This window comes from Sturnira hondurensis, unplaced genomic scaffold (genome assembly GCF_014824575.4).
Source record: "Sturnira hondurensis isolate 20B ecotype Veracruz unplaced genomic scaffold, ASM1482457v3 Scaffold0022215, whole genome shotgun sequence".
NCBI classification, from domain to species: domain Eukaryota; kingdom Metazoa; phylum Chordata; class Mammalia; order Chiroptera; family Phyllostomidae; genus Sturnira; species Sturnira hondurensis.
Genome location: NW_028094846.1, coordinates 2,044,478 through 2,069,848, shown reverse-complemented (window position 1 = coordinate 2,069,848; position 25,371 = coordinate 2,044,478). Strand labels below are relative to the sequence as shown.

Sequence of the window (25,371 nt, the reverse complement as noted above, 5' to 3'; positions counted from 1 at the left end):
CCGCTCTGGGCGGGGCCCGGGAGCCGAGTCCGCCGCCGCCGCCTCCGCCCGCCGCCGGCAGCGCCGCTGGGTGCGCTGCTCGCGGGGGGCGGCCGCGGTGCAGAGGTTCATGCAGCGGCAGCGGCGGCGGCAGACGGACCCGGCTCCATGCGGCCGCCGCCGCCTCTCCGGCGAGGGGCGGGGGGCTCCGGCCCGCGGTGGGCGCCCCTCCTCGCAGCGCCGCTCCCCTCCCTGCCCTCCGCGCGGGCGCTGGAGCCGGCGGGGGCGCCCACCCCCTGCTAGGAGCGCACGCTCCGCGCGCCCTGCGGGGGAGAGGGACGGGCGTGGCGGGGGCGGGGGCCGGCAGCCCGGACCCCGCGCGGCCGCGGGAGGAGGGGGCTTCCTCGGAGGATGCCCGGCGGCGGCGGCGCCCCGCTCCTAGGTGCGAGCTGAGCCGCCCCGGGCGCGGGCGGCGCGTCGCCATGCCGGCGTGACGGGCGCCCCCGGCTGCCCGCGCGGCCCCCGCGCCCCGCGCCGCGCCGGCCGGGCGGCAGGATGGGCTGCATCCAGAGCATCACCTGCAAGGCGCGGATCCGGCGCGAGAACATCGTGGTGTACGATGTGTGCGCCACCATCGACCAGTGCCCCACGCGCATTGAGGAGACCTCGCCCATCGTCCTGCGCTACAAGACCCCCTACTTCAAAGCCTCGGCCCGCGTGGTCATGCCCCCCATTCCCCGCCACGAGACCTGGGTGGTGGGCTGGATCCAGGCGTGCAACCAGATGGAGTTCTTCAACACCTACAGCGACCTGGGAATGTAAGCGACCGGCTGCGCGGGGCCGGAGCGGGTCTCCCTCCGGCCCCGTCGCCGCTCCCACCCCGACCTCCTCCCCAGCTGCTCCTCTCCGCGCCCCCATCCTCTCCAAACCTTCCTCCCGCCTCCTCGTCCACCTCCCTCCTCCCTGCGCTTTTGTTTCCGTGACAGGGCGGGTGCGGGGAGGCTCCTCGCGAAGCGTTGTCTCTGGTTTGCGTCCGACTCCCCGCGAACGCGAAGGGATGGTGCGGGGCGGAGAGAGCGCGACAAGGAGGGGGACTCGGGTGGGGGTGGTGGGCCGGTACCCCGCGAGTTCTAGGGCATCGTCTGTGCTATGGGGGGCTTTCCGGGAAGAGTTTGGGGGACCTGTAGAGAGAGAGGTGGAATGGAGTGCGGGGGCGCATGGGCTGTGCCATGCGTCCTTTGGAGAAACCCGAGCGAGCTTGGCAAAGCAAGTCCCGGCGTCCGGGCGAGTGGGACCGGCTGTTTATACCCACATTCCTTCAGCTGTTGAAATCAAGCCCTGGGCCCCAAGGCCAGGAAGCCCGGAGGCGTTTCCGTGCAGAACCGCAGACCGTAGAGCCGCCCGTCTGGCTGGGCGCCCATTGGACCAGTTCTGGGCGGTGGGAGCAGAGGCACCCGCCAGTCCGCCTGAGCAGGGCTGGTGGCCTGTGCGAGAGGCGCTGTGTGTCTTCTGCTCCGGATCTTTACTTACTCCAGAACTTTCCCAATTGCGGCTCTGGGAGGGATGCCCGAGAGCCCACCGCCGAATCTCGAACTCCTTCCAACAGCGCCGCCCCGTGCGCACCCGGCACTGCGGCCGCGGTGAGCACCCTGCCTGGAGCCGCTCCTCCGCCGCCAGGGGCCGACAGCCTGCACGCTGGGGCTTGGGCGGCGGCGTCCAGGACTCTCGTATTTACTAAATGTTCGTATTTCCCCGCCAGCTTCCGTTTGGAAGTAGACTGAGCAGATGGCAACCCCAGCGTTTGGAAGGGTTGGGGCCTTCGTTCCGCCTGCGGCTCCAGTGGGGCGTCCAGGGCACCCTAATTAGCCTGGAGTCTCTAGGGAAGCCCTTTTCTGGAAAGCCAGCCTCCTTTCCTTCATTAACCTAAAAGTCTAGAGCTCCCGAGGCCAGTCCAGTGCGTGAGGATGTGGGTCAAACCACCCAGCAGCTGCGGCAGGCTGCGGGCTTTTAGTGCGCCCTGGGAGCCTGGGCGCTGACAGCTCCTCCTAGGCGCTAAAAGGAATGTTGGCAGGTCGCTTTGTCCTCCCCGAGGAGTTTGCACTTTCCAAGTAGAAGGCTCCGAGCGAGGGGGGGGAAAGCCCCTCCTGCTGAGGGGTGTGAGGCTCTCCCACCCGCCAGGTCTCCACACACTGTGTCCCTGCCCTTCCGGGGAGCAGCTGTGCGTGAGACACGGGGGACATTATTTTGGGTGAATCGCGTCACTTAAAAACAGACACACCCTCACAGGAATGATTACACGTGGACGCATGTGTCTCTTAGGGCTGCTTTCGGATTTTTCTTGAAACCCATTATTTCCAGCCTAGTCAGCCAAAGGGCCAGATGGGGCAAGGGAGCCCTCCCTTTGGTCTCCCTGGCCTGGTGGCCCTAATGGCTGTGTGACCTTGATGGGGGATTGGGGACAGTGATTGTAGCCTAAGGCTCCAGTAGAATTGTGTAGGTTGCCTTATTCTCTTGTAAGTAACCAAACCAAAAACAAATACATGAAGAATTGTTTCCATCAGAAAGGATCCAGGTGACCTCAGGAGGCGCTGAGGTGAGAGAGGAACAGACAGGGGGTGGAACGCCCTGGAGTGTGTGGGAGGGCGTGGCCTCCCCCGACCACCTTTCAGGGGCGGGGTCTGTGCCCTGGGAGGCTCTGAGGGACCAGTTTCCCTGGCCCTTCCTTGCTGACTTCTCACCTCTGGGATTGGCTGGAACGTTTGCCTTTAAACTGCTCCTTTCAGTATCTTAAGTTGCTGACGCGGGGGAGCAGGCATGGTCCCCCAGGAGCTGTACAGCATGCTGTCGTGGGTCTGTGGGCCTGCCTGTCTCGTTGTGGTTGCAGCCATGCGCTGTGTTTACGGCCACCTTGGAGCTTGGAGTTGATGGAACCAATTTCCACAACATGCTGATGCCCGAAATCTTGGCCAGTGCCCACTTTTTCATGGGAATTCCTGTGACATGAATGTCACCTCGGCCTGTTGATTAGCATGCCCCCTTCAGCCAGCACCTGGAGTGGGACACACGCCACACCTGAAGTTTTCACCGCATGCAGTTAGCATGTTTATCATGTGGAGTGTGACAGGGGCCCAGTGAGAAAGATTCCTTTTCAGCAGCTTCAGTGGGACGATGCCGAGGAAATCCACAGCCCAAAACAGCACGAAAACTCCGTTGCATACTTATGAGAAAAACGTGAACTTCTGTGGTGTGAATTTTGAACATTTCCAAGAAGGGCAGGCTTCTGCAATGGCTGATGGTCAGAGCTCCCCTCAGTGACCCTGTAGAGGCCAGGGTGGCCAGGACCAGCCCAGTGGACCTGCTGCCACAGGTGGCCCCGCCAACATCGCTGCAGGCCTCGTCCCTCGGGGGGAAGGGCCACTCACCGCTTTGCTCAGTCCCCCACCAGTAAATGCACACTCGCCAAGGGCCGCGGACACACAGGGGCTGGCGGAGAGAAGACCGGAATAGCGGGCAGCTTCCCTGGCCCTCAGAATAGGGGTGTGGGCCCTGAAGAGAAAGCCAGGCTCCCGGACTGGGGGGAGCGGGAAGGAGGAGGATGCCAGAGAGAGGGACATGGGACCTTTACAAGGGAGCTCTGGACACTAGAGCCCAATGCCCGGGAGGTTTTCCTGAGCGAGGGTAGAACCAGAAATGGAGTCATGTAGCAAGGGTGGTGAGGAGGTGAGGCTGAGGTCGAGGGGAGCTGGCCGTGCCTGAAGCCCCTCCTCTGAGCCCCCACATGCCTTGTCTTCTGGGGCCGAGCGGGAGCTCTCTGGTCAGCCCAGGGCCGACCGCCCTGCAGCTACTACAGCTCCCAGTTTGGAGCTCGTTGGCCTGGGCAAAGCTTCAGGAGGCAGGAGGGCCTAGCTCACCCGCCCCCTTCAGCTCCTGCCTCCGCTACCCTCGCTCTCGGTCTGACTCTCCCCACCCCTCTCTGGAGCCTGTTTGGTTTTATCCAAGCCGGTTTCCATCGGTCTCGGAGCAGCTTCGACTCAGTTTCTCGGCTATGTCCACTCTGCCAAGTCTAGGAGAGACGCTCGCCTTTTCAGCAACAGCCCACTCAGCGGGCGGCTCCGTCCACCCCTGATCCCTGCCTCCTCTTAGCTCTGATGCTCTGCCCCTGTCTTCCCTGAAAATTGAGTCCACCGTCAGGATGCTTGCCATTCTGTGCTCTTCCTGGGAAAGCACGTCCACTCCAGGGCAGCCGGTTCGCGGTGGCGGGTGCTGTCTGCCCCACATTTCCCCCCGCCTGTCTGGGTGACATCCCAGGCCTCGCCTCTCCAAACCTGAACTCGACCTCCACTGCAGCGCCCGCCCCAAATCCCATTTGGGGGTCAGCCTGCATGCTTCCCCACACCTCCGATCCATCTGCAGGTCCTGCCAATCCCTTCTCTCCGGGGCCACCACTCCCCGTGGCCGGCCACCCCTTCCAGCTCAGGACACGCCACCCTCACTGTCACCGGCTCCGACAGAGGTTTCTAACCAAACTTGCCACCTCCAGATGCTTCCCCACACAGCAGCCAGAGTGGTGCTTTAAAAATAGAAATGCTACCACATTTTTTGCTCAACCCCTTGAATGACTTCGGTGCCGTTGGATAAACTCTGAAGATTTCTCCCACGCTCAGAATTTCTGCTCTGAAGCCGGGTCAGCCTTTCTGCCACAGAACGAGCCTCTCCCCGCCCCGAAACTGGCCGCGCTGCCCACAATGCTCTTCTTATGTAGTGCTGTGCATCCCTGCGCCTCCTCTGGTCTCAGCCGCAGGCTCCAAGGACTGGCCACTCCTAACAACCTGGTCCCTTTGCTCACGTGCCAATCCTTGACGTGTCACCGTTCGCCACACGTGAACTGCTCTCAGCCTCGCAGCTGCCTCGAGTCCTAGAATGCAGGCCCTCTGTTCTGTTCTCCGCGGGTCAGCGGTGCGGGGCCCGCAGCTTGGGTCCCAGAGAGTCTGACGAACAGGAATAGGTGAGCCGGTCCTCTGACCACACACAGGGTTCCCTCCTCCCTGAATTGTGTCCCCGTCCAGCCTCAGCTTAGTCGGGGAGCATGAGGCCCCGACCCCTCGGAGCTCTCCAGTGTGGGATGTTCCTGTCGTTGCTCGGCACCTGAGCAGCGTCATCCGCTGCACCTCATGGCTCTGCCAGTCCCCTCCCCCTTGGCACAGCCTGTCACGTCGACTGTCCCCTCGGTCTTCTGTGCCCCAGCAGGGGCGTTAAGCAAACACTGAGGCCTCGCTCTCACGTTTCCAAGGAGGAGTGACAACGAAAGCTTGTCCTAGGCCCATTCCACCTGCGTCACTGACTCCGGGCCCGCCCAGACCCCCAGGGCTTGTAGACATGAGGTTCTAGCTCTTGGGGCTCTGTCCTGGGTGCCCCCAAAGCTGACCTTCCCTCATTCCCAGCTGTCTGCCTGAGGGTGGTTCTGAGCCTGTCCTGCAAAGGTCATTGAGACGCCCCCCTCAGGCATTTTGCCCTGGAGGCCCATCTGTCCAGGGAGCTGCTGGGTGTCCAGAGCATTGCCCCACCCCCTGCACCCCCACTCCCACTGCGTTCCCCCCCAGGGGCTCCTGATCAGGGGGTAGCCACAGCTGCTCCTCAACAGAAACGCTGGGGATCCTCAGTCTAGAACCTGACACAGATACAGCGCCTGTCCTTGGGGCAAGTCCCGAGTGCCCTTGGCAGGGCTCTGGCCCCACCCTGTGCCTCTAATCGTCCCCATCTGGGTCGACAGCACAGCAGAGATTAGCAGGTCTTACCAGGAGCACTGAGCGCCCAGGGATGAGGCTCCATGTCAGAGGGGCTCGGGGGTGGGCACAGGTAACGGGAAGGGGTTTCGGGGGAGAAATTGACTGGGAGTTAAAAACGATGTGGGCTTGGGGGGCCTGGGGAGCTGAGACCTGCCGCCCAGTGCTGGGTGGGCTGCAGAAGCAGAGGCGGGGCAGTGTGGGCCATGGTGTGCCCATGACCGTGCCCATGACCGTGCCCATGACCTTGCCCATGGCAGCGAGGCCAGAGCTGCACAGAGCCAGGTCTGCAGGTGCCTCGTGTTCCGGGTCAGGGAGGAGGCTGGCACTCGAGTGAGGAGATGGGGGGCCTGCTGTAGGATGGCCCCCCCTATGCCACTCCCCACTCGGGTGCACAGCGCTCCGGCTTGGCTGGCCCTCCCTGCTACCCTGTGGGCTGTCATTCTGCCCATGTTACTGATGGGGAAACTGAGGCTTGGGGAGGTCAGAGCATTGGCTTCAGGCCATACATCTAGTAAGTGGCTGAGCTAGGGTGCCCGTGTGACCCCGCGTCCTGCCAGTCTGTACACGCACTGCCCCTGCATGGCCCAGCTGGGACAGGGACAGGTGATCTAGTGTCCCATCTGCTTCAGGACCAGGAACCTCGAGGTCCCGGATGCCACCAACGTTGGCTGGGCCTCCACGTTGGCCAGAGGAGACATGCCCAGGCTTGGCCCCAGGACCCAAGTAGGTGACTCGGTAGATTCTTTCCCGTCACCAAGCCACCAAGGCTCACTGGCAAGAACAGTTGTCACCAGTGACAGAGGGGCACTGTTTCTGTTGTGTGAATGCGGAGCAGACCCCAGGGAGTGGCCGTGATGAGACCCAAGAGAACCTGAAGTTCACAGTCACAGGGCAGCGTGGGTGTGACCACCCAGGGGCTAGGGCAGAGCTGTGGGTGTGTCCTCTGTGCGTGCCCATGCACATCGGTGAGGCACGGGTGTTGTGCTGGGTCAGTAACAAGTGGTGTGAGCTTGCAGGTGTGGGGACCATGTGACTCTGGGGATCCTGCCAGAACAAATGAGATTAAAGGTCAAAGTGCTGGGTGCTTCCCACACGTGCCCTCGTGGGCACCACCATGGAGGGATAGTTCCTAGCAGGGGTGAGGGGCCCCTCCTCAGCTCAGGGACCCCCTCCCCAGCCCCAGGCTTCTGGGCTCCTGCCCGGGGAGCTGCCTGGCGGCCACATGTCAACCCTAAGGGGCGGTCCTGGGCCCAGCAGACAGTCACCCAGGCCACTCAGGTGCTGAATGGGGAGTCTGTCCATCCCTCCAGATCTCCAAGCAGTTTCTGTTTGGGCCGGAGGGGAGGTCCACCCCGAGGGAGAGGGCGCCTGGCCCTCCCGTCAGCAGCAGCTCTGGGAATCTTGTGCGGCCATTGATTTTTCAAGGCCCCTGTGCCACCGTGTTGGCCTTGGGACCCTGTCCCCTCAGGTGCTGGCCGGGGGGAGAGGCAGCTGCTGGCTCCCCAGCACAGGGACTTGAGTCCAAGTGCCATCTCTGTGACCTTGGCAGTTCCCTTAACAATTCGCTGTCTCGTCTGCCTGCATGTACGTGGACGATGAGGTCTGTCCTGTCCCCTTCAGGAAGCCGGTGAGATGACAGGAGTGGCGGGGTGGGTGGGGCTGCGAACTGTGAGGTACCGCTCTGATCATTCTGTCATTCTGGGGTGAGGCTCTTGTTACTGGGGAGTGCGACCTGGATCAGCCTGAGGGGACAGGAAGGGTGTGGGGTGGTCCTGCGGCTTCCCCCGGCACAGAGGCACCCAGACTCTGTAGCGGGTCCCTGACCCCTCAGCCGCACTCAGAGCCAGCTACGGGGAGAAAGGTGTCCCAGCCAGGGCCATCCCCGGTCGTTAGGGGTGGCTCCCTGTCCCGCCCTGGAGTTGCTGGGCATGCTTCTGGCTGTGGATCTGGGCGCAGTGAGGGCGGGGGGTGGGGCGTGGGCGTGGGGCCAGCACCACGCAGGATTTGTGTCCGAAACTCTTCTAGGTATATTCCTTCCAATACATTTTTAGTAATATGCATGCATTCAGGATTCTCTCTCATGATAAGGGGATCTCCCATTATCAGCCATGCTGTGAGCAGGAAACCGCCGCAAGACAACTGCTTTTCCCCTCCCATGGCTCGAGGTCACTCTGGCAGGTGCCCTGCCTCCGGCCCTAGTGTCCGCCTGTCCAAGCGCACGGCCAGCCACCGGGGGCAGGAGCGGTGTGCCTCGGGTACGTCCGGCCGGGCGGGCCCCTGGGCGCTGTGGGGGCCCCCCCGACGGCCTCTGAAGACGAGCGAGGGCAGATAGCAGCATCCCAACGCGCCCGACGAAAGCACAGAGAAATCTCGGGCTGGCAGGCTCAAGCAGAGTAACTGAGACCTTGTGCCATGTGAAGGCGGCTGGGCAGCTTGTGCTGACAGCCTGCCCGCAGCCCCGGCTGTCTCCCTCTCTCGGGGCCTGACCTTTCCGCGCTGCCGCGCGAGCCTGTGCCAGGCCGGCGCTCCGAGCTGTCAGGGGTCTGACTAACGGGAGGCGATACATCACACCCCCCGTGAGCGCGGGGCCGGACATCCTGAGGGCAGGCAGGCCGTGGAGATCGGGCTCCCGGGCACGAGTGGTGGCGGGGACAGGCCTTGGCCAAATGGGAGCCTGCCAGAGACGGGCAAGGAGATGCTGGGCTTTGCCCGAGCCTTGGGGCCTGGGGGTCAGGATCCGGGATTTGGGGGAAGGGAGAGGCTTGCCTGGGACTGAGACGTGCTCGTCCTGAGGGTGTTGCCTTCTCGTTCCTCCTCCTCCTCAGAGCCACCAAGCTGAGCCAGCGTTCCAGAGTGGCAGCCTCTACCCCTGAGCCCGGGGACACACGACCAGATGCTTTTGAGTGACTCACATGTTAGAGAGTCTGTCTCAAGTGTCCGTGAACCACCGTTACACTTTTTAGGAAGGATAAGAGCTAGGCAACCAGACACTGAACCCAAATGCCTGTCGAAGACGTCTTCCCGGCCCTCGGAGCCAGGGGCCTGTCTTCTGCCGGGACAGATGTCCACTTTAAGGGACGGGCAGATATTGGCTCCTTGTCTCTCTGTCCCCGCAGGAGGCCATGGGCGACTTACTCAGGGACAGTCACACCAGCACTGGTTGAGCATTTATCTTTGCCAAATGCCTCACAGACACTGTCCCTGAAATCAGAGCCATTACTGTCCCGCTTGTGCCGACGACGAGGAAACTGAGGCCTAAGGAGGTCAGGCAGCTCGCCCAACACTTCCCGCTGGTCAGTGTCAGAGCCAGGCCCCCGGCGGCCCCTCCGGAGGTCAGTCTGCCACACGGACTGACCATCAGAAGGCCGGATGCACAAACAACAGAGCAAGTGAACGAGTGGGGAGAGGTCGGGGTGTGGCCTGCCTGCTGGCTTTTGTCCTTGCTGGGGACCCTCGGAAACAGGGTTTCGGTCAAATTGGAAAGAGCCACCTCCTGGCCTCTCAGCTGGCTTGCTTAGCTGGTCAGGACATGATGTCACTGAGACCAGGGTCGTGGGGCTATCCCAGCAGCCGATCAGCGCGCTTTACCCTTCCGGCGACCTTGAAAGTGACTCTGCTACCGGCCACCCCAGTGTCTAGATGACAGAAACAACCAGAAAGCACATTGGGGTCAGCAGCATCACCCTTGGGGTTTAGGGTGGTGTGTGAAGTCATCGAGCCCCTCTGCTCCCGTTACAGAGCGGGGCACCGAAACCCAGAGAGGGGGCAGTGACACAGCCAGTGAGGGCTAGCACAGGACTGTGACCCTGGCCCATGACACCACGGCCAGTGATCCCCCCACCAGCCACGCCAGCCACACTGGGCCTGACGGGAGGGAGCAGCTCACTTGCGGGCCAGTGCCCAGCCCCTAGTCTGTAAGGCAGTAAGCAGGCGTCACCACCTCCTGTTTTTGTCATCTCTGTCCGTGCTCTGTTGGTTGAGGGTCTGAGTGTGCGGGCCGAGGTGGCCACCGGCACTGGGCGCAGCCTCCAGCAGCCCCGGGGATGTCTGCACAGTGGCTGGAAGCAGAGAGAACAGCCGGTTCCTGGTGTCTGCAGGCCGTGGTAGCTCGCAGACAAGGAGAGGGTCTCCCCAGAGATGCCCATCACAGATGACGGGAAATGGGTGGGCTTGGTGGCCCAACGGAGGGGGTGTGTGGACAAACTGGGATTCACTCTGGGTCGCCAACACCCGGATTCCTTTTCCCTCCCCTCCCCACACCCCAGCTCAGGTGCTGGAGCCACACACGGGCCCCTGGCCCACAGACGGGCAGGGGAGCTCGATGGCCCCTGGCAGCCCCAGTGGAAACGGGATCCAAGTGGTGTCAGAGATGACAGATTGCGAGGGGCCGGGGCCGCCCCGGATGGGAGGCTCCGCTGGGAGGCCGGGAGCCGAGCAGCCGGGGACATCTGGGAGGGGCGGCCCGGAGACGCCGCTTCTGTGGTGGTTTCCAGTTGGGGTTGGGTTTCTCTCTATTTCTGCTTTTATTTTCTGTGGGCTGGACGTGTTGTCGCAGAGGGGCAGGACCGCACTGCCACGACTGCTTCCTCTAAAGGAGGGGTGGGGGGAGGGGACGGCCCATGCAGTTGGCTCTGCCCTGGCTGGATTTAAGGGGTGGGGGGGATCCCACCATCCGCTAAGTGGCAGACCAGCTGGGATCTTCACAGGGTTAAGTTGATTTTAAAACAAGGCTGTTTTTAAGTAACAGTTCAATTCAGCGAACCTCAGTTTTTATGAGCCACGCTTCAGCGTGCACCGGCCGTCCCCTAGAGTGACCCCACCGGGCAGACACTGTGCTGGGGGTGGGGAGGAAAGGGCCCCTGCACCGCGGTCACTGGGGCCTCTTGGCGCCAGGTGGCAGAGCGAGCTGTCCCTCCCTGTGTCCTCATAGTGCCCGTCAGAAACCTGGGCTGCACCTCGCCCCCCAAGCTGTACGTCCACCGTCGATTCATCACCCAACAGCCTGGGACAACGTGAGACGCTCGGGGTTTCGCGCCAACCGCGTCTCTCTCTAAGCTCCCCTGCACCTGCACGCCGTCTCCCTGCGGAAACCGAGGCCACGGAAAGAGCACAGAACTTGCCCAAAGTCCCAGTGCGACAGGCAGAGCAGAGCCCGGGTCTGAAGGACTCTGAATCTGCGTTTCTGAGACCCTTGTCACTGTGCCACTGCTCCATCGGAGACCGGGAATCCCACCTCCGAGGAGGCGAGGACGGCGCGTGGTGTGAGGGTCTGAAAACAACCCACCACAAACATTCCGCCAAACTGCAAGTTTATGAAGGCACTTCAAGATTTGTCTGTCGGCCCAGAGAACACTCTCATAAAAAAATATTAGCAAAGATTTGAATTCTTCATGTTACCAGCTTTCTGGACCCTCGGTCTCTTACCTTTGGCCTGTATCTGGGGTCCCCAAGGGGCCGGCCGCAGGCTGGGGAGGCGTCGTCACTTGCTGGTGCTGCTGAAGGTGACTCTCGGACAGGAAGTGTCCCCCTGGAGGAGGGCCTGGGCTTCGGGGCCACCAGGCAGCGGGCACTCACGGCCCTTCCCTCCTGTTGGACTGGAGGCGGCTCCCCACAGGGTCAGAGCTGCCTCCACCCCCGCCCGCCCTGTGGCCCCGGGCAGCTCCCGTCCCGAGGAGTGTGAATGCTGTGCACTTCGTGAGGCCGTTAGCCAGGGGAGCGGGTGGACGTTACAAAGTGCTCACAGCGGTGCCTGGTGCAGGGCGGGCACTTCGTGTTCAGGCTAAGTTTTTGAAAAAATGGGTGAAGCGTTCTGGCTGGTGTGGCTCAGAGGGTTGGGCGTCGTCCTGTAGACCAAAAGGCTCCTGTTCGATTCCGGGACAGGGCACGTGCCTGGGTGGCGGGTTCGGTCCCCAGTTGGGGCGTGTATGAGAGGCAACCAGTTGATCTTTCCCTCCCTTCCCCTCTTGCTAAATATATAAACAAATAAAGGATGAGGAAATAACTTAAGTGGACAAATATTTATTGCGTGCCTGGTGGGTGCCAGGAGAAAGGCTGGGAACATTTTCGTTCTGTGAAGAAAACCGTGTCTCGGGTCTGTCAAAGCTGCTTGTGCAGCTGACCGGCTGGTACTCGTCCCGCACCTACAGGCTGGGCCTTGAGCCGGACACCAGGGAGCCACCCGGGGAGGGGACCCCACGGACGTGTGCAGAGGGTGCCATGCGTGGCCTTCCTGCCCATCCTCCTCCGGGCAGAGCATGCCAGCTCCCAAAGGCGTCCGTCTGGGTCCGGTGACCCCGTCCCCAGAGAAGGTCTGGCCTGAGCTGGCAGCAGCCACGGGAAGATGTCCCCGAGTCCCATCTGGGCATGACGATCCCAGCCGTGTCGCCTGCTCTTTATCTCCAAGACCACAGCGCTCCGCTCCAGTAAGAGATGGCAGCTGGCAGCCGGCGCGGTCACTGACCCGGGGACTTCCTGGCCGCCCTCGCCCCTCTCACGGTGGCCCTGCCTGTCTGGGTGGGGAGCACACCTCCCTTCCCCGAGTCCCTCCCTGGCCCCCACCCTGGGGCCAGGCCTCTGCTGAACCCGGGCGGCCGAGAGCCAGCCCCAGGGCCGAGAACCCTGGAACCAGGGTACGAGCCCAGAATTCCTGGGAACCCTAATGGCTTCCCATGTGGGCCTGATGGCCCCAGGTGAGACCTGCAAAGAGAGACGGGAGGTGGCTATCACTAAGTCATCCACAGAGCCTGAGCAGTGACTACTGAGGGAGGCAGGGGACCCAAAGAAAGTCAGGCTAATTCCAGGTTCTGCCTGGGGGCTGTATGCCTTTGCTAAGGTGTTCACAGAGATGCCCCTGGGGCTTCTTCTCCATGGTTGGTTCCCTTTACCCCGAGATGGGCCTTCTGGGTGCTGGGTCTGAGCTCCCAGCGCAGTGGTGAGTCATCCCCACCCAGAGATGGAAAGGGTGACTCAGGAGCCAGAATGCACGGGATGCCCTGTGGTCCTGGACGCCATAAAGCCCTGCACGGACAGGTGGAAATCAGCCCTTGGGGTCCCAAGGCTGGCGAGGGGCAGACATCAGGCCATTGAGCTGCAGGCCCGAAGTGCCGCCCTGAACTGTCCTCAGGGAACAGGCTGGACCTGCCAGGCCGTGTTAAGAACCATCCTTCATCTCGGTGATGGAGGCTTACAGAGCGTGTGTGCTCATCACGCGGCTTCTGCTACTCACAGCAGCTACGCCAGGAAGGCGGAGAGGTACCGTCCTTCTTGGGAACAAGGGAACTGAGGCTCAGGAGTTAGGCAAGCCGTCCAAAGCCACAGGTGTGGACAGCCTGGAAAGTGTCTCCTCCTTCTCCGCTCTGCCCACGACGCCGCCCTCCTGGCCTCCGGGCGCTGGATTTGGGCATTGGCTTAATGTGCAGTCGGCCCAGAGAAAGGGGCGGGCACATCCCTGGGGAAGCTCGCAGAGACGGGCTCCGCTCGGTGGCAGGACTGTGTCTGACGTGGGCTGGTCTTCAATCGTCAGCAGACCCGAGGCTGGACCCTGTGCTGATTCGTGCTCGGAGGAGGCTTGGGGGCCTTTCTGAAGGTCAGCCATCAGGAGGGGACTCGGGACACACTGAGTCGTCCCTCCCCATGCCCCTCACACAGCCCAGAACAGTGCGTGTTCCGTGCTGCGCAGGCCCACTGAGAAGCCCTTGTTCTCTCTGCGGGCACAGGTGATGTGCGGGATGCACCTGGTCCCGACCCGCAGGATTGGCCAGGTGAGCTCAGACAGGGTGGGCAGGGCTGTGAGGCGGGAGGGAGAGCCTCCCAAATGGGAAACCGGGTCTCGGTCCCGTGCTTAGGGGAGCCTGAGTCGGGGCAGGAGCCCCTGATGGGAAGGGCGAGAGTCTAAGCCAGGGGACTCGATCCCCACAGCCCAGACCCTCAAGTCTGCGGTGTCGGGCAGCAGCTCGGCTCTCTGGTCCCAGGGCCGTCCAGGTGGCACTTTGACAGCTGTCCTGCACATTGATGGGAGAGGACTCAGCCCAGCCTCAGGACTCCCACCGCTGTCTTCTTGGATAAGAATGCCTTCTTTGGCATTCAAGGGACCTGGGGCTGAAATGCACCGTTAGAGTGACGGCCAAGTAGAGTGGGCAGCGCCGAGTCCCCCAAAGCCCACCCCACCTGTGGCTTTTTCACAGAGACCCCAAACTCCCCCCTTTTGTGGCAGGAGGCTGCACAAGAGGGGTGCGTCTTTCATGACAAGGTGAACGGACTGACGGAGAAGGCCGGGCTGGGCCAGGTGCCGGGCGGGAGACAGGGCTTCCTCCGCAGGTTGCCCTCCGCTGCGGGCTCTGTGCCTTCCCCGGACTGCCCGCCTTTGCAGCTGAAGATGTGCCCCAAGGAAAATTGGTTTATGCCTTGTTACTGAAGAACGTAGCTGGGGTTTGGGAGATAAACAGCCACCCACTCGCTGTCTGTCAAGAGCCAATGCAGCTGGAAATGAATGGGGGTCTCTCTCTGCCCCTTTCCCCGCCCTGGCTCTTCCTGTGCTGCTGCCCCAGGGGACGGCCAGCCCCTTCTCCCACCCCGGGGAAACAGGCCCAGGCCGCACTCTCGGGCCTCCCTCCCCCGAAGGCAGCTGAAGGGCGCCTGTGATCCTGGAGTTCGGTCTGTCTCCCCCACTTCCTACAAACGCACTGCCATCTGTTGGTTTTGTTCCTGCGACACCCACGCCGAGATCATTCACAGAGAGGAAGGACCAGAGCCGTTCCCAGACCCTCCTGCTCTCAGCTCTCCCTGCGCCGGAATGCCAAGCGCAGGTCCGGGAACTCTCTCTCCATCTCTCTGCCTCAGTCTGGCTCTCACTCTCACGTGTGTGAGGAGGGGGGGACCGGTCACACCGGTCCCTGCTCCCCCCAGCTCCTGCAGCTGAGCGGGTTTGCTCAGCGGGGACTCTGCAGGTGTCCCCGCCACCCCTCCACAAGCTCCTGGACCCGGGACTCCATCCCCCCGCTTGCCTGGATGTGCCCATCTGTGCCCACGCCGACTTTTTTTTTTAATTCTCACCTGAGGGTGCTTATTGATTTTAGAGAGAGAGAAACATTGAGCAATTGCCTCCTGTACACGCCCCAACTGGGGACTGAACCCCGAATCTAGGTACATGCCCTGACCGGGGATTGAACCCCCAGCCTTCTGAAGTGCGGATGACATTCCAACCAACCAAGCCGCCTGGCCAGGCCACACCACGCACTTCCCGATTCCCAGTCTTGCGGGCAGAGTGGCACTGGGCTCAGCTCGTCCTGAGGCCCCTTGACCCCATCACAGATCCTGCCAGGCTGCTGTCAGGCCCCACAGCTCCGCCACACTCCACATGGGGACCACAGGCCGAGTCTCTAGTCTGGCTTCACAGAGGGAGCAGGGAAGGCAGGGCTACGTGGCAGGGTCAGGGCCAGGGCCACACCCCTTTGGAGGACAGCCCTTCGTCTCCTCCCGGTGCCGACTCCAGCCTGGGCTCCCTGGCAGGTGGGCCCCAGCAGGGTTCCGGGAGGAAGGGCCCCAGCAAGGAGTGCAGGCAGGCTGTGGGGGCCGGTCTCCACCTCCTTCAGCACAGGACCATGGGGACATTCTTGTCCTTATTCCCAACTCAGACGAGGGAACCGAGGCATAAAGTGGCCGAGTCACCCTAGGTCACGTGGCGGGACCAGGAAGGGGGGCCGCCATGGCACCCGCTTCCTTCGGTGGTCTCCCCAGGGAGAGGCAGGAGGCGGGGATCTCTGCCCGGCTCCGTGCGGCCCCGGGGGCCCCCCGAGGCCCCCAGGGGAGCCAGAGAACCACTCTGGTGCTTTCCCACGCGTCAGAGCCCCCAGGCATTCTCAGGGTTCCTCAGAGACAGACAATATGTTGGGACCAGATGTCATTTTAAGCTGAAAACCTGTGATTGTGTTGCTTAGATGGCCGTCTTTATTTACGATAACCCGCAATCCGGAAGCTGCCCTAGACGGACCGCAGGCTGGGAGACTTCCTGCGAGGACAGTGGCTGCCCCCAGCGGGGATCACACTGCTGTCCCCAACCTGCGGCCTCCACTGCCCCATGGGCCCTGTGTGTCTCCTGGCACAGACCTCTGCCTGCCTGCGGGCAGAGCATCACCCCCAAATAGTTCTCGACGTGCTTACCTCAGCCCCAGGGATGAGGAGAAGCCCCTACACTGGAAGCCCCCGTCTCTCATGACAAAGCCCCCCCCCCACCGGGCATGGCCCCTGTGGCTTGGGGGTGGATCCGGGCAGGGACCACAGGACACTCCTTCCTCCAGGGCTTGTGGTGGCCTCCTGCTTCTTCTGTTCCCAGCTTCCCACTTACTACTTGGCTTTGACCAGCACCACCTCTGTCCCTGCATTTCATCTGCCTCTACTTTCCTGGGGGCTGTGGGCAGGGGCACCGTCTCCCTCCCATGGCTTCTGTCCGGGGTCGCATTCAGTGCTTCCCACCTCCCGCTTCCTGGACCCGGGCTCTGTGAAGCGTGGACTCAACACACGCGAGCACGCACATGCACGTATTCTCCAGAAGCAGCCCCGTCCTTGTTGCGTCCCAGCCAACCAGGATGCCAGCCTTACTCCGGTGCCTAATCCACATCTGCTCTTTCTGCCTCTTTCTTTAAAAAACAAACAAAGAGCACTTTGCACGGGCCTGCCTATCACCTGCCTGCTGTCCTCGGGCCCAGAGGTCTCTGCTGACCAGAACTCGTCTGTCCTGCCAGAGTGGCCTGGACGCCTGTCTCCATAAGGCTGTCCTCCGTAAACCTGGTGCCGGTTCGATCTTGTGGTGCCGTCCCCCATGGAGGCAGCATTCTGCAGGGAAGGCGAGCCCCATGGTCACTGCGCATCTGTCTGTGAGCTCTGGGTCGGTGGGGCCTGGCCGGGGAGGGCAGTGACGGTCTGGTCCCCTCCCTGGGCTTTTGGCCCAGGAGAAGAGGCCATCAAAAGCGACAAATGCCCCATCTGGCCCCGTTTTTCTTGGCGAGAGTTCAAGGGCAGGGCAGTGATTGGGGTACCTGCCTTGACGGCTGGGATTCCTGGTCCCTGGTGCGTCTTTCCTGCGGTTCACGACCACCAGTCACAAGGGGACCTAAGGTGGTGTCTCCCTGCCACCTGTCGCCCCAGTACCTGCCCGGGGTCTCCCCTCTCCAACCGACATGCCGCACTTTGAGACACTGGGTCTAGATGTTAAGGAGACTCAGGAAAGGGGCAGATGAGTGACTGCTTATTTCCCCGTCACAGGATGACTCCTGTTCCAAACACGTGTCTGCCCGGGGCTCCGCTGGGCGCGGCCACCCCTCCGTGTGTGTTCTTGTCTCTACACCCGCAGCTGCCGGAGGGAGGGCGGACGTGACAGCGTGTGGCGCTGGGGCTCAGAGAGGCCCGGTGTCGTCCTGAACTGGCTGCTCGGTGGCGGGCCCGGTCTCTTGGCCCCGTGTCCTGTCCCATAAAATGGGCATGGCCGGGGGTGAACGTTACTCCTTATTCACCAAGGCGTGGGGCAGGCTGGCACTTCCAGGGGCCTCTTTTCCTGTCACTATATCACACAAAACATTTCGATGGTAGCCCATTTCAGCGACTCTCTTTGGGCTGGTCGGGCTGAGAAGCTGTATCACAAACCCCAAATTCCCTTCAGGGAGCCCTTGCCTGGGGGGGCCCGAGGATCAGGACTGGGGTTCCGGGTGGACAAGGCTGGCGTGCCGCCAAGGGGCATGGAGTGAAGGAGGACCACTGTCTCCCTCAGTGACAAGGACAGGCCTAAGGAAGCAGGACACCCAGGAGGCAGAGGATGAGAACTGATGTCCGGCCAAAGGGCTTGGGGAGAGGGGGCTGGTCAGGACCAGCTTGGGCCGCAAGAGGTGGAGGCGGTGAGCGCACCGACCACCTGCAGGGGTCCCCCCACACAAGCCCCTCGTGGGAGGAGGGGTCCAGAACACCAGGCGGATTTGCACGGAGGGCAGGCTCCCCTGCTGGGTTGGGTGGGGGGTGCAGGCCTGGGCCCCCCCATCAGAGGGACACTCGTCCTTGGCTTTGTGTTCCCCACCCCTGCGCTCGCCCCCATCGGCAGAGATCATTAGCATCGATGGGGGCTCGTTAGCTAATTGTTCCTGGCTCATGTTTACCGAGTCTGTTACTGGCAGTTTGGACAGAGCCTTCCCCCAGAGAGCCAAGTTCTGGAAAATTCTTGAGAAAAATAGGCTCTGGGTACAGAAGGCTCCACCCTGTCTGTCTCTCAGAGACAGGCCAGCTCCTCGTGGTAACCACAGGGTCCCGCCTTCTCCAGCCGACCTGCCCTGTGAGGGCGGGATGAGCGGGCGGGGACAAACGGGGTGTGCCGGGGTTCCAGATCCCCTCGCCCCATCATTCACTAACCACTGGGCCTTGAGGAGACTCACTCGGCCTCCCTGAGCATTGCTGTCCTGGTGTGACAAAGAGGGGGCTCCTGTCTTCTTCCTGAGGGGACAGGAGGGTGAGCAAAGGAGCGTTTGGGAGAGGGGTGTTTGCGAATCGTGGGGCTAAGCCGGAGTGGGGCCAGGCTCTTTGCCCAGTCATTCGGGCACGACTCGGGTATCTCCACGGCCATGGGAGGGGGCAGGAGGCACAAAGGGTGAGGCTGGGACCCATCCCCTGGACCACCGGGGGCAGTGGCCAAGGCCCCTGGCCACCCTAGCTCTTGGCCTGACTTTGCGTCCAGGTGAGACCGAAGTGCCTCCCGCTTCCTTCCAGCCCTCGCCGCGCCGGAGGCCCAGCCATGCTGCCTCCTCTCCTCGACCTTCGTCAGGACTCCACTCAGGAGCCAGCAGGCCCGTGCTCAGGTCCCGCGTTGCCCCCAGCTTAAAGTGGGGACAGCGCGGGCTCCGGCCTCACCGGGTGCCTGGGAGGGTTACTGAGCGAGCCTCTGGGACACAGCCACGCAGCTGTCCAAGAGCCAGGCGGAGGGGACCAAGAGGCCACCCCCCCACCAGAGGCGCATGGGGTAGAATGGTATGGCTGTCCCGGGGTGTTCCTCGGAGAAGCGTGGAAATCGCAACAGGCCTGAGACCTGACATTCCACGCACAGCTCACGGAAGCGGCCCCCCCCGGGGACCATGTGTCCACCTGGCCACTCCGGCAGCTGAGTGACAAGCCGGAGTGTGGACGCGGAGCGCCCGACTTAGAGCCTGGTGCTCTGGCAGGGTCCGCAGGAGAGGGGACACCCCCTCCTAGGGAAGGGAGGGCGGGAACTCAGGACGCAGCGCACCGCGAGCGCTCCTCCTGGACCCGCACAGCCGCCACGCAGCTTCAGCGGCCCTCACAGCCGGGGAGCCCTTGAGCTGCTGGCTTCAGCTGGACATCTAAAGAGCAGGAGTTTCCAGAGGCCTCGCTGCAAGGTGGTTCCCTGCAGGCACCCTGCCAGAGGCCACGATCATCAGAACAGAGGTGGCCCGTCTGGGGCAGTGGCCAGTCCCTGGGTGTTTGATGCAGAGGACCAACAGCTGGCCCGGAACCGGCCCAGGGCAGCCACGGACTGGACTTCCCACGGGGGGCCAACTTCCAAGCCGCCCTCCTGGGCACCACGGGTGCCAGGGCTCTCTGGAGGGACGTGGGGAGCAGCCCCATGGCCAGTAACACCAAGGAACGAGCAGCCGAGCGGCAAGTGCCCTCTGCCGGCCCCAGCCTGTGTGTCACTGCTCGTCTGGCCCTGGTACCAAAGTCATTACCCCAACCCAGGGGTCCCAGCACAGCTGGCTGTGCGTCTCTGCCCCCTATCACCCCCAGGGACTTCGAACATCATGTGTTAAAGGAATTTGTCGATTCACAAAGCGTGTGTGGAAGGTGCCCATAAACAATGAAACTTCACAATGGAAAACGCAGCACAGTCTCGGGGGAGGCACCTAGTCCGGGGGCGGGAGCGCGAGTCCCACCCACGCCTGACAGCCCCCCTCGCCCCTCACCAGCTGAGACTTGACTCCCCTCAGCCCGAGTGGCTGTGTCTGCACGTCAAGGCTCAGGAGGCCCCCTCCTGTGGACAGAGATGAAGATGTACCTGGCACAGAGCTGGGAGCACGCTCCATCCCTGGAGCGCCCAGGGCTTCCGTCCACTGAGGAGGCCGCTGTGTGGGGGGACACCTGGGCCCTAGTGGAACGGCCGCCTGACCCCCGGCATCACACCTTCCCTGTGGCTCAGTTCCTTCCTTTACGAAGGGGGGCAGTGGGCACTGGGTCACTGGCCACGTTCTTAGAGTAAGCCAGAGCAGGTGTGTGAAGTCCGCACCTGCGCCACAGCCAGGGGGCGCCCGCCGGAGCCAGATGTCTTGGAGTTTCTGCCCAGCTGGTTGTCTGGCCAGGTGGCCCCCGTGGGAATTCCCGTGTTCCCTGCATGTGCACTCCACCCCTGCAGGCGGGCACCCTGTCCCCCGGACACACGCTGAGCGGCCCCGGGTTAGCAGCTGCCCTGCGACTTCAGCGTGAGAGCAGCAGGCAGTCACACAGCGGGGAGCCCACGAAGGCCCGGAGCTCTGACTGCGCCCAGCTGTGGCACCAGACCATGTCTGGCCAGCCTCAGCCTGCCCTCCGCCGAGCACTGTGGGCCCGCCCCTGCCTCACACTTTGACCTAGCTCCTCCGTGTCCTTGGGTGGGAACCAGGAGCCCCTTGATGGGAAGACAGAGAGCTTGTCAGCTGGGCGAAGGGGCCTGGTGAGTCCCGGGGCACATCTGTCGTCACCATCAGGAGCGTCAGGTTCGGCCCCAGACAGGCAGCCATGTCGTGGTGAACAAAAGCGAAGCCTGCACGTTCTGTGTGGGTCAGTGAGCTTGTGGGCGTGCCGTGCCAGACGGGGACAGGCAGAAGCGGGGGCCCCCTAATGTCCCCCTGCAGCAACGCACCAGGGGTGGGAGGGGGCTTGTCTTGTTCCAGGACAGGAAGGTCATGGCTGTGGAGACACACAGGGCACTGCGGGGGACCCAGCCGTGTGCCGTGGTGGTGTATGTGCTCAGAGGCTGGCGTGGGGTTCTGGAGAAGCCATGCGTGATCTGGCTGACATCCTACTCTCAGACGTCACCCACTTGAGACCTCAGGGCCACCCATAGGAGCAAGCCAGCAGGGACCTCTGACAACCCATCTGGACGGGGGTTCGAGGGGACCTGAGCTTGAACCGTGAAGGGTGATTCTGTACTGAGAAAGTGCCCCCAACACAAGAAGAGACCCCGTCCAAAGAGAGCGGGAGGGCCCTTTAAAAACCCTGGAAACGGTCTTTTTCACTGTGGGAAACAGCGCCCGGCCGCAAGCCAGAAAGAGGAGGATGCGGTCAGAAGGGAAGGGGGTGGAGGGGCGGCGGGGGGATGGCAGCCACAGGCTCCCGGAGTCTGACATAAACAGAGCAGAATGAGGAAAACCTAATTTTAAAACTTACTCTGCAATCATGGTGTGACCCTCTGAGAACTGGGCCCCCAGCCAGCGCTGGGGCTGGGTTGGCCTCTGCGTGGGCTGATGGGCTGCCCGGAGGCGTGGCTTCGAGGCTCACCAGGTGACGAGGGCCCTTGGCATCACGACCCTCCTGCTCCCACCTCCTGGCACAGCCCTCTGCCCTCCACCCAGAGCCCTGCCCCCACCTGCCCCTGGAGGAGGCTTCTCTCCATCCACTCCCCTCTCTTGACCTCCCACCCTGGGCTCTTATTTCCAGCTCCTTCCTGGAGGCGTTTGCGGGGACGGAAAGGTGTGGGGTGCTGCGTTTGCCACGGCAGGACGACGTGGAGCAGGAGGCCGGCTGGCACGTGGGCACAGGCCCTTCTCGGCCCTGGAACTCCTCTGACGGAATTTTCCAGATGCCGAGGGGCACTTGGTCGGGGCGAGTCGTGGCGATGAATCGAGAAGGAAGCCTCCCTTCCCTGCTTTTCCAGTCCATTTACATGGCTGCTGTGGCCGCCCACGGCCCAGCGTGCGTGCCCAGGTGGAGGGGACTGCCCCGAGGAAGACAGGCCAGGAAAGGGCCCTGCAGGCCCTGGAGGCAAGTTTGAGGATGTTTGGGTGAAAACACAGAGGTCCCAGATACCCAGAGTGCGCTCTAGAAGGAGGGGCATCGGTCTTCTTAGCCCCAAACCCCTTGAGGGCACAGCCAGAGGACACCAAGTTGGTGTCCCAGGCCCTTTGGGGTGTAGGGCCGGGCAGGGGCTCCTGTCACTGGGGCCCAGGGGCAGCACCACTGTGAATCGCCACCCTCCCTGTGTGGTCCCCGTGACTCCCATCCCATGTTCCATCAGCCCCCACATACCTGCTGCCACCCTGTCCCCTTGATGACCATAGGGCTTCCAGGGAGCCAAATGGGGCTCTTCAGCGAGGTCCCTCGCCCAGGGACCACTTGAACAAAATGCTTTGCGTGAGCTTGTTTGAGACTTGCCTCTTTGAAAAATGCGAAGCAGGAGGCTGCAAGGTTGCAGTGATCAATGTTTTCATTATTAGCTCCATCGGCAAGTCCATTAGCCTTGGGCGCAGGGTCAGAGCTGATTGTCCAGAACACAGACCCTGGGCTGGTCACAGCGAGGAGACGGGGGCTGTGGGAGGAGGAGGGATGTGACAACAACCCACAGAAGCCTGGCGAGTCCCAGTGTCCCCAGCACCTGCACACACCTCATTGCAGCTGGCTCTTGGGAAAGCTGGGGGATGGAAGGGGGTCCCCAGCTGTGCCCCATCCCACTGCACCCGGAGGAGCTGCTTTTCCTCATGGGAGTGTTGCCGGGGGCCGGTGGGGGCGGGGGTCTGCAGGCGAAGGCTCGTGCCCTTCCCCGTCCCCATTCTTCACTAAATGTCTGTCACTCACTCTGTGCCACACGCCAAGCTGAGCACTCCCCCTTCACAGCCTCCTTTAATTCTTACCCGAGCCCCTTGTGACCAAGCCACTCACTTTTACGTGTGGCGTGGCTGCCACCCGCTGAGCAAACATAACTTCAGTGCTAGGATGCGGCTCTAAGAATAGGTCCCAAATGAATGTAGGTGCTGGTGTCTAGGGCGAGTGGGGAACTGGTAAAGCACTTTGAGACACGAGCTCCACCAAGCCAGGGCCGTGTAGGCATGCCAATGATTCAAATCAAATACTAATGCATTCCTTTGATGGAGACTTATGAACATCTACCACGTGCCAGTAACGTGCTAGACGCCGATGATTCAAAAATAAGTCACAATCCCAGGCCAGAAAGCAATGGTGGCTGAATGGGGAGGCAGGCACAGAAACAAGACCTTGCCGTCTGGGCCCTGCAGGGACCTGGACACACCCACAGGCGCACAGGAGAGAGGGCTTCCTGGAGGTGGAGACCTGCAGCAATTCTCAGAGGTTGAGTGGAACTTTCCTCTGAGGAAGGGGAAAGGCAGTGTGGGCAGGGGGCAGGGCGTGGGCAAAGGGAGGGAGAAACAGCATGGTGTCGGGGGTGGGGAGGCCCGCGCTGGATGCATCGAATATGGGGCCAAGTCGCCCATGCGTGGTGAAGCAGTAGACGGGGCAGCATCCGGGGGAGCGCACGGGAAGAGCCAGCAATGACCCTCACTTCCAGCCTGGAAGCCGGTTAGGGCTGGGCCACCCCGGCAGCGGAAATAGGGGGGGAGGGCCAGCTTCACAGTGCACACGGCGAGTTTGGTTTAGCCCGCTGGTGATGTGAAGGGCCTCCATCCTCTCTTGTGTAAAATGGAAATAAAAATCCACTTATCTTGCAGTATATTTTGAGCATGACCTGAAAAAACATGAAATACTTAACACAGTGGTTTGAGTAGAGCAAGTGATGATGGTGATGGTGATGGTGGTAGTACCGGTGGTGATGACGGTGGTGACGGTGATGATGATGGTGGTGATGGTGATGGTGGTGGTACCGGTGGTGATGATGATGGTGACAGTGATGATGGTGATGGTGGTGGTACCAGTGGTGATGATGGTGGTGGTGATGGTAATGGTGGTGGTACCGGTGGTGACGATGATGATGACAGTGATGATGACGGTGGTGATGCTGGGAGTGGTGGCGACGGGTCCATGGCAGAGGAGAGAGACAAGTGCTAAGAGTTGGGCACGTGTCTCCCTCCCTCCTCCTGTACGAGGTCAGGGGCAGCCAAGAGGAGCAGCCAAATGCCCCGGGGGCCAGTTTGCTGAACTAAATGATGAGACTTCCTGCTGTACTTGAAGGTGGCAGGAGGCCCAGTGGGAGGGGCTGTGCCTGTCAGCCCATAGCGCAGGGTCCCTGTCAGGGTGGTCCCAGGAGGTGACCATCATCTTCTTGTGTCACAGTTTCCATGCCTGTGTTTTCTGGGTCGGCCAGTGACTGTGGTTTAAACCGCCTTCTTTGTTGAGTAGAAATCCTACTACGTGATTCCCTAGGAATTAGTATAACCTTGAACTTTGCCTCCATCTGCCCTCTTACAACCTGATGGTATCTTCCACGCACATTGAACGCTGGCTGCCTCTTCCCAGCACACAAACCTCACTCACTTCCCAGGAGGGTGGGTTCTGCAGCGGGATACGTCCAGCCACGGTACTGTGATTCCCCACCCAAACGGTCAGTGCCTTTTGGTGGGTCTCACAAAGGCCCATCCAAGTTCTCTGCTTCCAAATGGGCCAGCTATGGTTTTATGGAACTTGTTTTGGTATTGCTTTCTTATTTATTCTTGTTTTGCTTTGTTCCTCTTTATTCCTGAAACAGCACAGCACGGAACTTTTTGACCTGAATTCCCCTGTGAACTTCCCATTCTGCTCAAGTTGTCTGTGTTAGGAGGTGGCGGGCACCTCTCCAGCTCTTGAAAGATTCATTCAGCCTGTTCTTTTCTTGTGCTTTGCCAGGTCAAGCTGGGAACTGCCGGACTTGAGGGAAGGGAGAGTGAAAGCCATCAGCGACTCGGACGGGGTGAGCTACCCTTGGTATGGGAACACCACAGAGACCGTGACCCTGGTCGGCCCCACCAGCAAGATTTCCAGGTTCTCTGTCAGCATGAATGACAACTTCTACCCGAGTGTGACCTGGGCAGTGCCTGTGAGTGACAGCAACGTGCCACTGCTCACCAGGATCAAGAGGGACCAAAGTTTCACCACCTGGCTGGTGGCCATGAACACTACCACAAAGGAGAAGATCATTCTGCAGACCATTAAGTGGAGGATGAGGGTGGACATTGAGGTGGACCCTCTTCAGCTCCTGGGGCAGCGGGCCCGGCTGGTGGGCAGGACTCAGCAGGAGCAGCCCCGGATCCTGAGCCGGATGGAGCCCATCCCTCCCAACGCACTCGTGAAACCCAATGCCAATGATGCCCAGGTCCTCGTGTGGAGGCCCAAGCGGGGGCCGCCTCTGGTCGTGATCCCCCCTAAGTAGAAGCCACCTGGCTGGACTGTGTGTGGAGCGCACGCCGTGGAGACATACAGCGAGGCTGCCCGGGACAACGGGAGCCAGACTGAGTTTTTCTGAGCCAAAGCAGACCTCTTGGTTTGCCAGCCTTTGCGGCTGCTCGCGAGGAGCAGGGCTGCCCCTTGGGTGGTGGAACCATGATCCTTAGGAGAAGCCCCTCCCTCTTAGGAATAAAGAAATCCCTGATTTGGCGGACTTGCGGGGCTCACCCTGCAAGTCGCCACATTTCGGAGCTGA

At 61.8% G+C, this 25,371-nt stretch overlaps 1 protein-coding gene across 1 annotated transcript; it reads left to right on the top strand.

The window, feature by feature from the left end:
* Positions 1 to 468: 468 nt before the first annotated feature.
* Positions 469 to 25,371, top strand: FAM78B (family with sequence similarity 78 member B). The gene is made up of 2 exons (XM_037035144.1): positions 469 to 797; positions 24,579 to 25,371. The coding sequence occupies exons 1-2, from the start codon at positions 535 to 537 to the stop codon at positions 25,099 to 25,101; spliced, it is 786 nt and encodes a 261-aa protein (XP_036891039.1). The 5' UTR covers positions 469 to 534; the 3' UTR covers positions 25,102 to 25,371.

Bases quoted from the DNA above. Each gene is read 5' to 3' on its own strand.
- FAM78B (XM_037035144.1), top strand. From the start codon at position 535: ATGGGCTGCATCCAGAGCATCACCTGCAAGGCGCGGATCCGGCGCGAG. The intron at 798-24,578 runs GTAAGCGACCGG...GTGCTTTGCCAG, and splicing joins ACCTACAGCGACCTGGGAAT to GTCAAGCTGGGAACTGCCGG.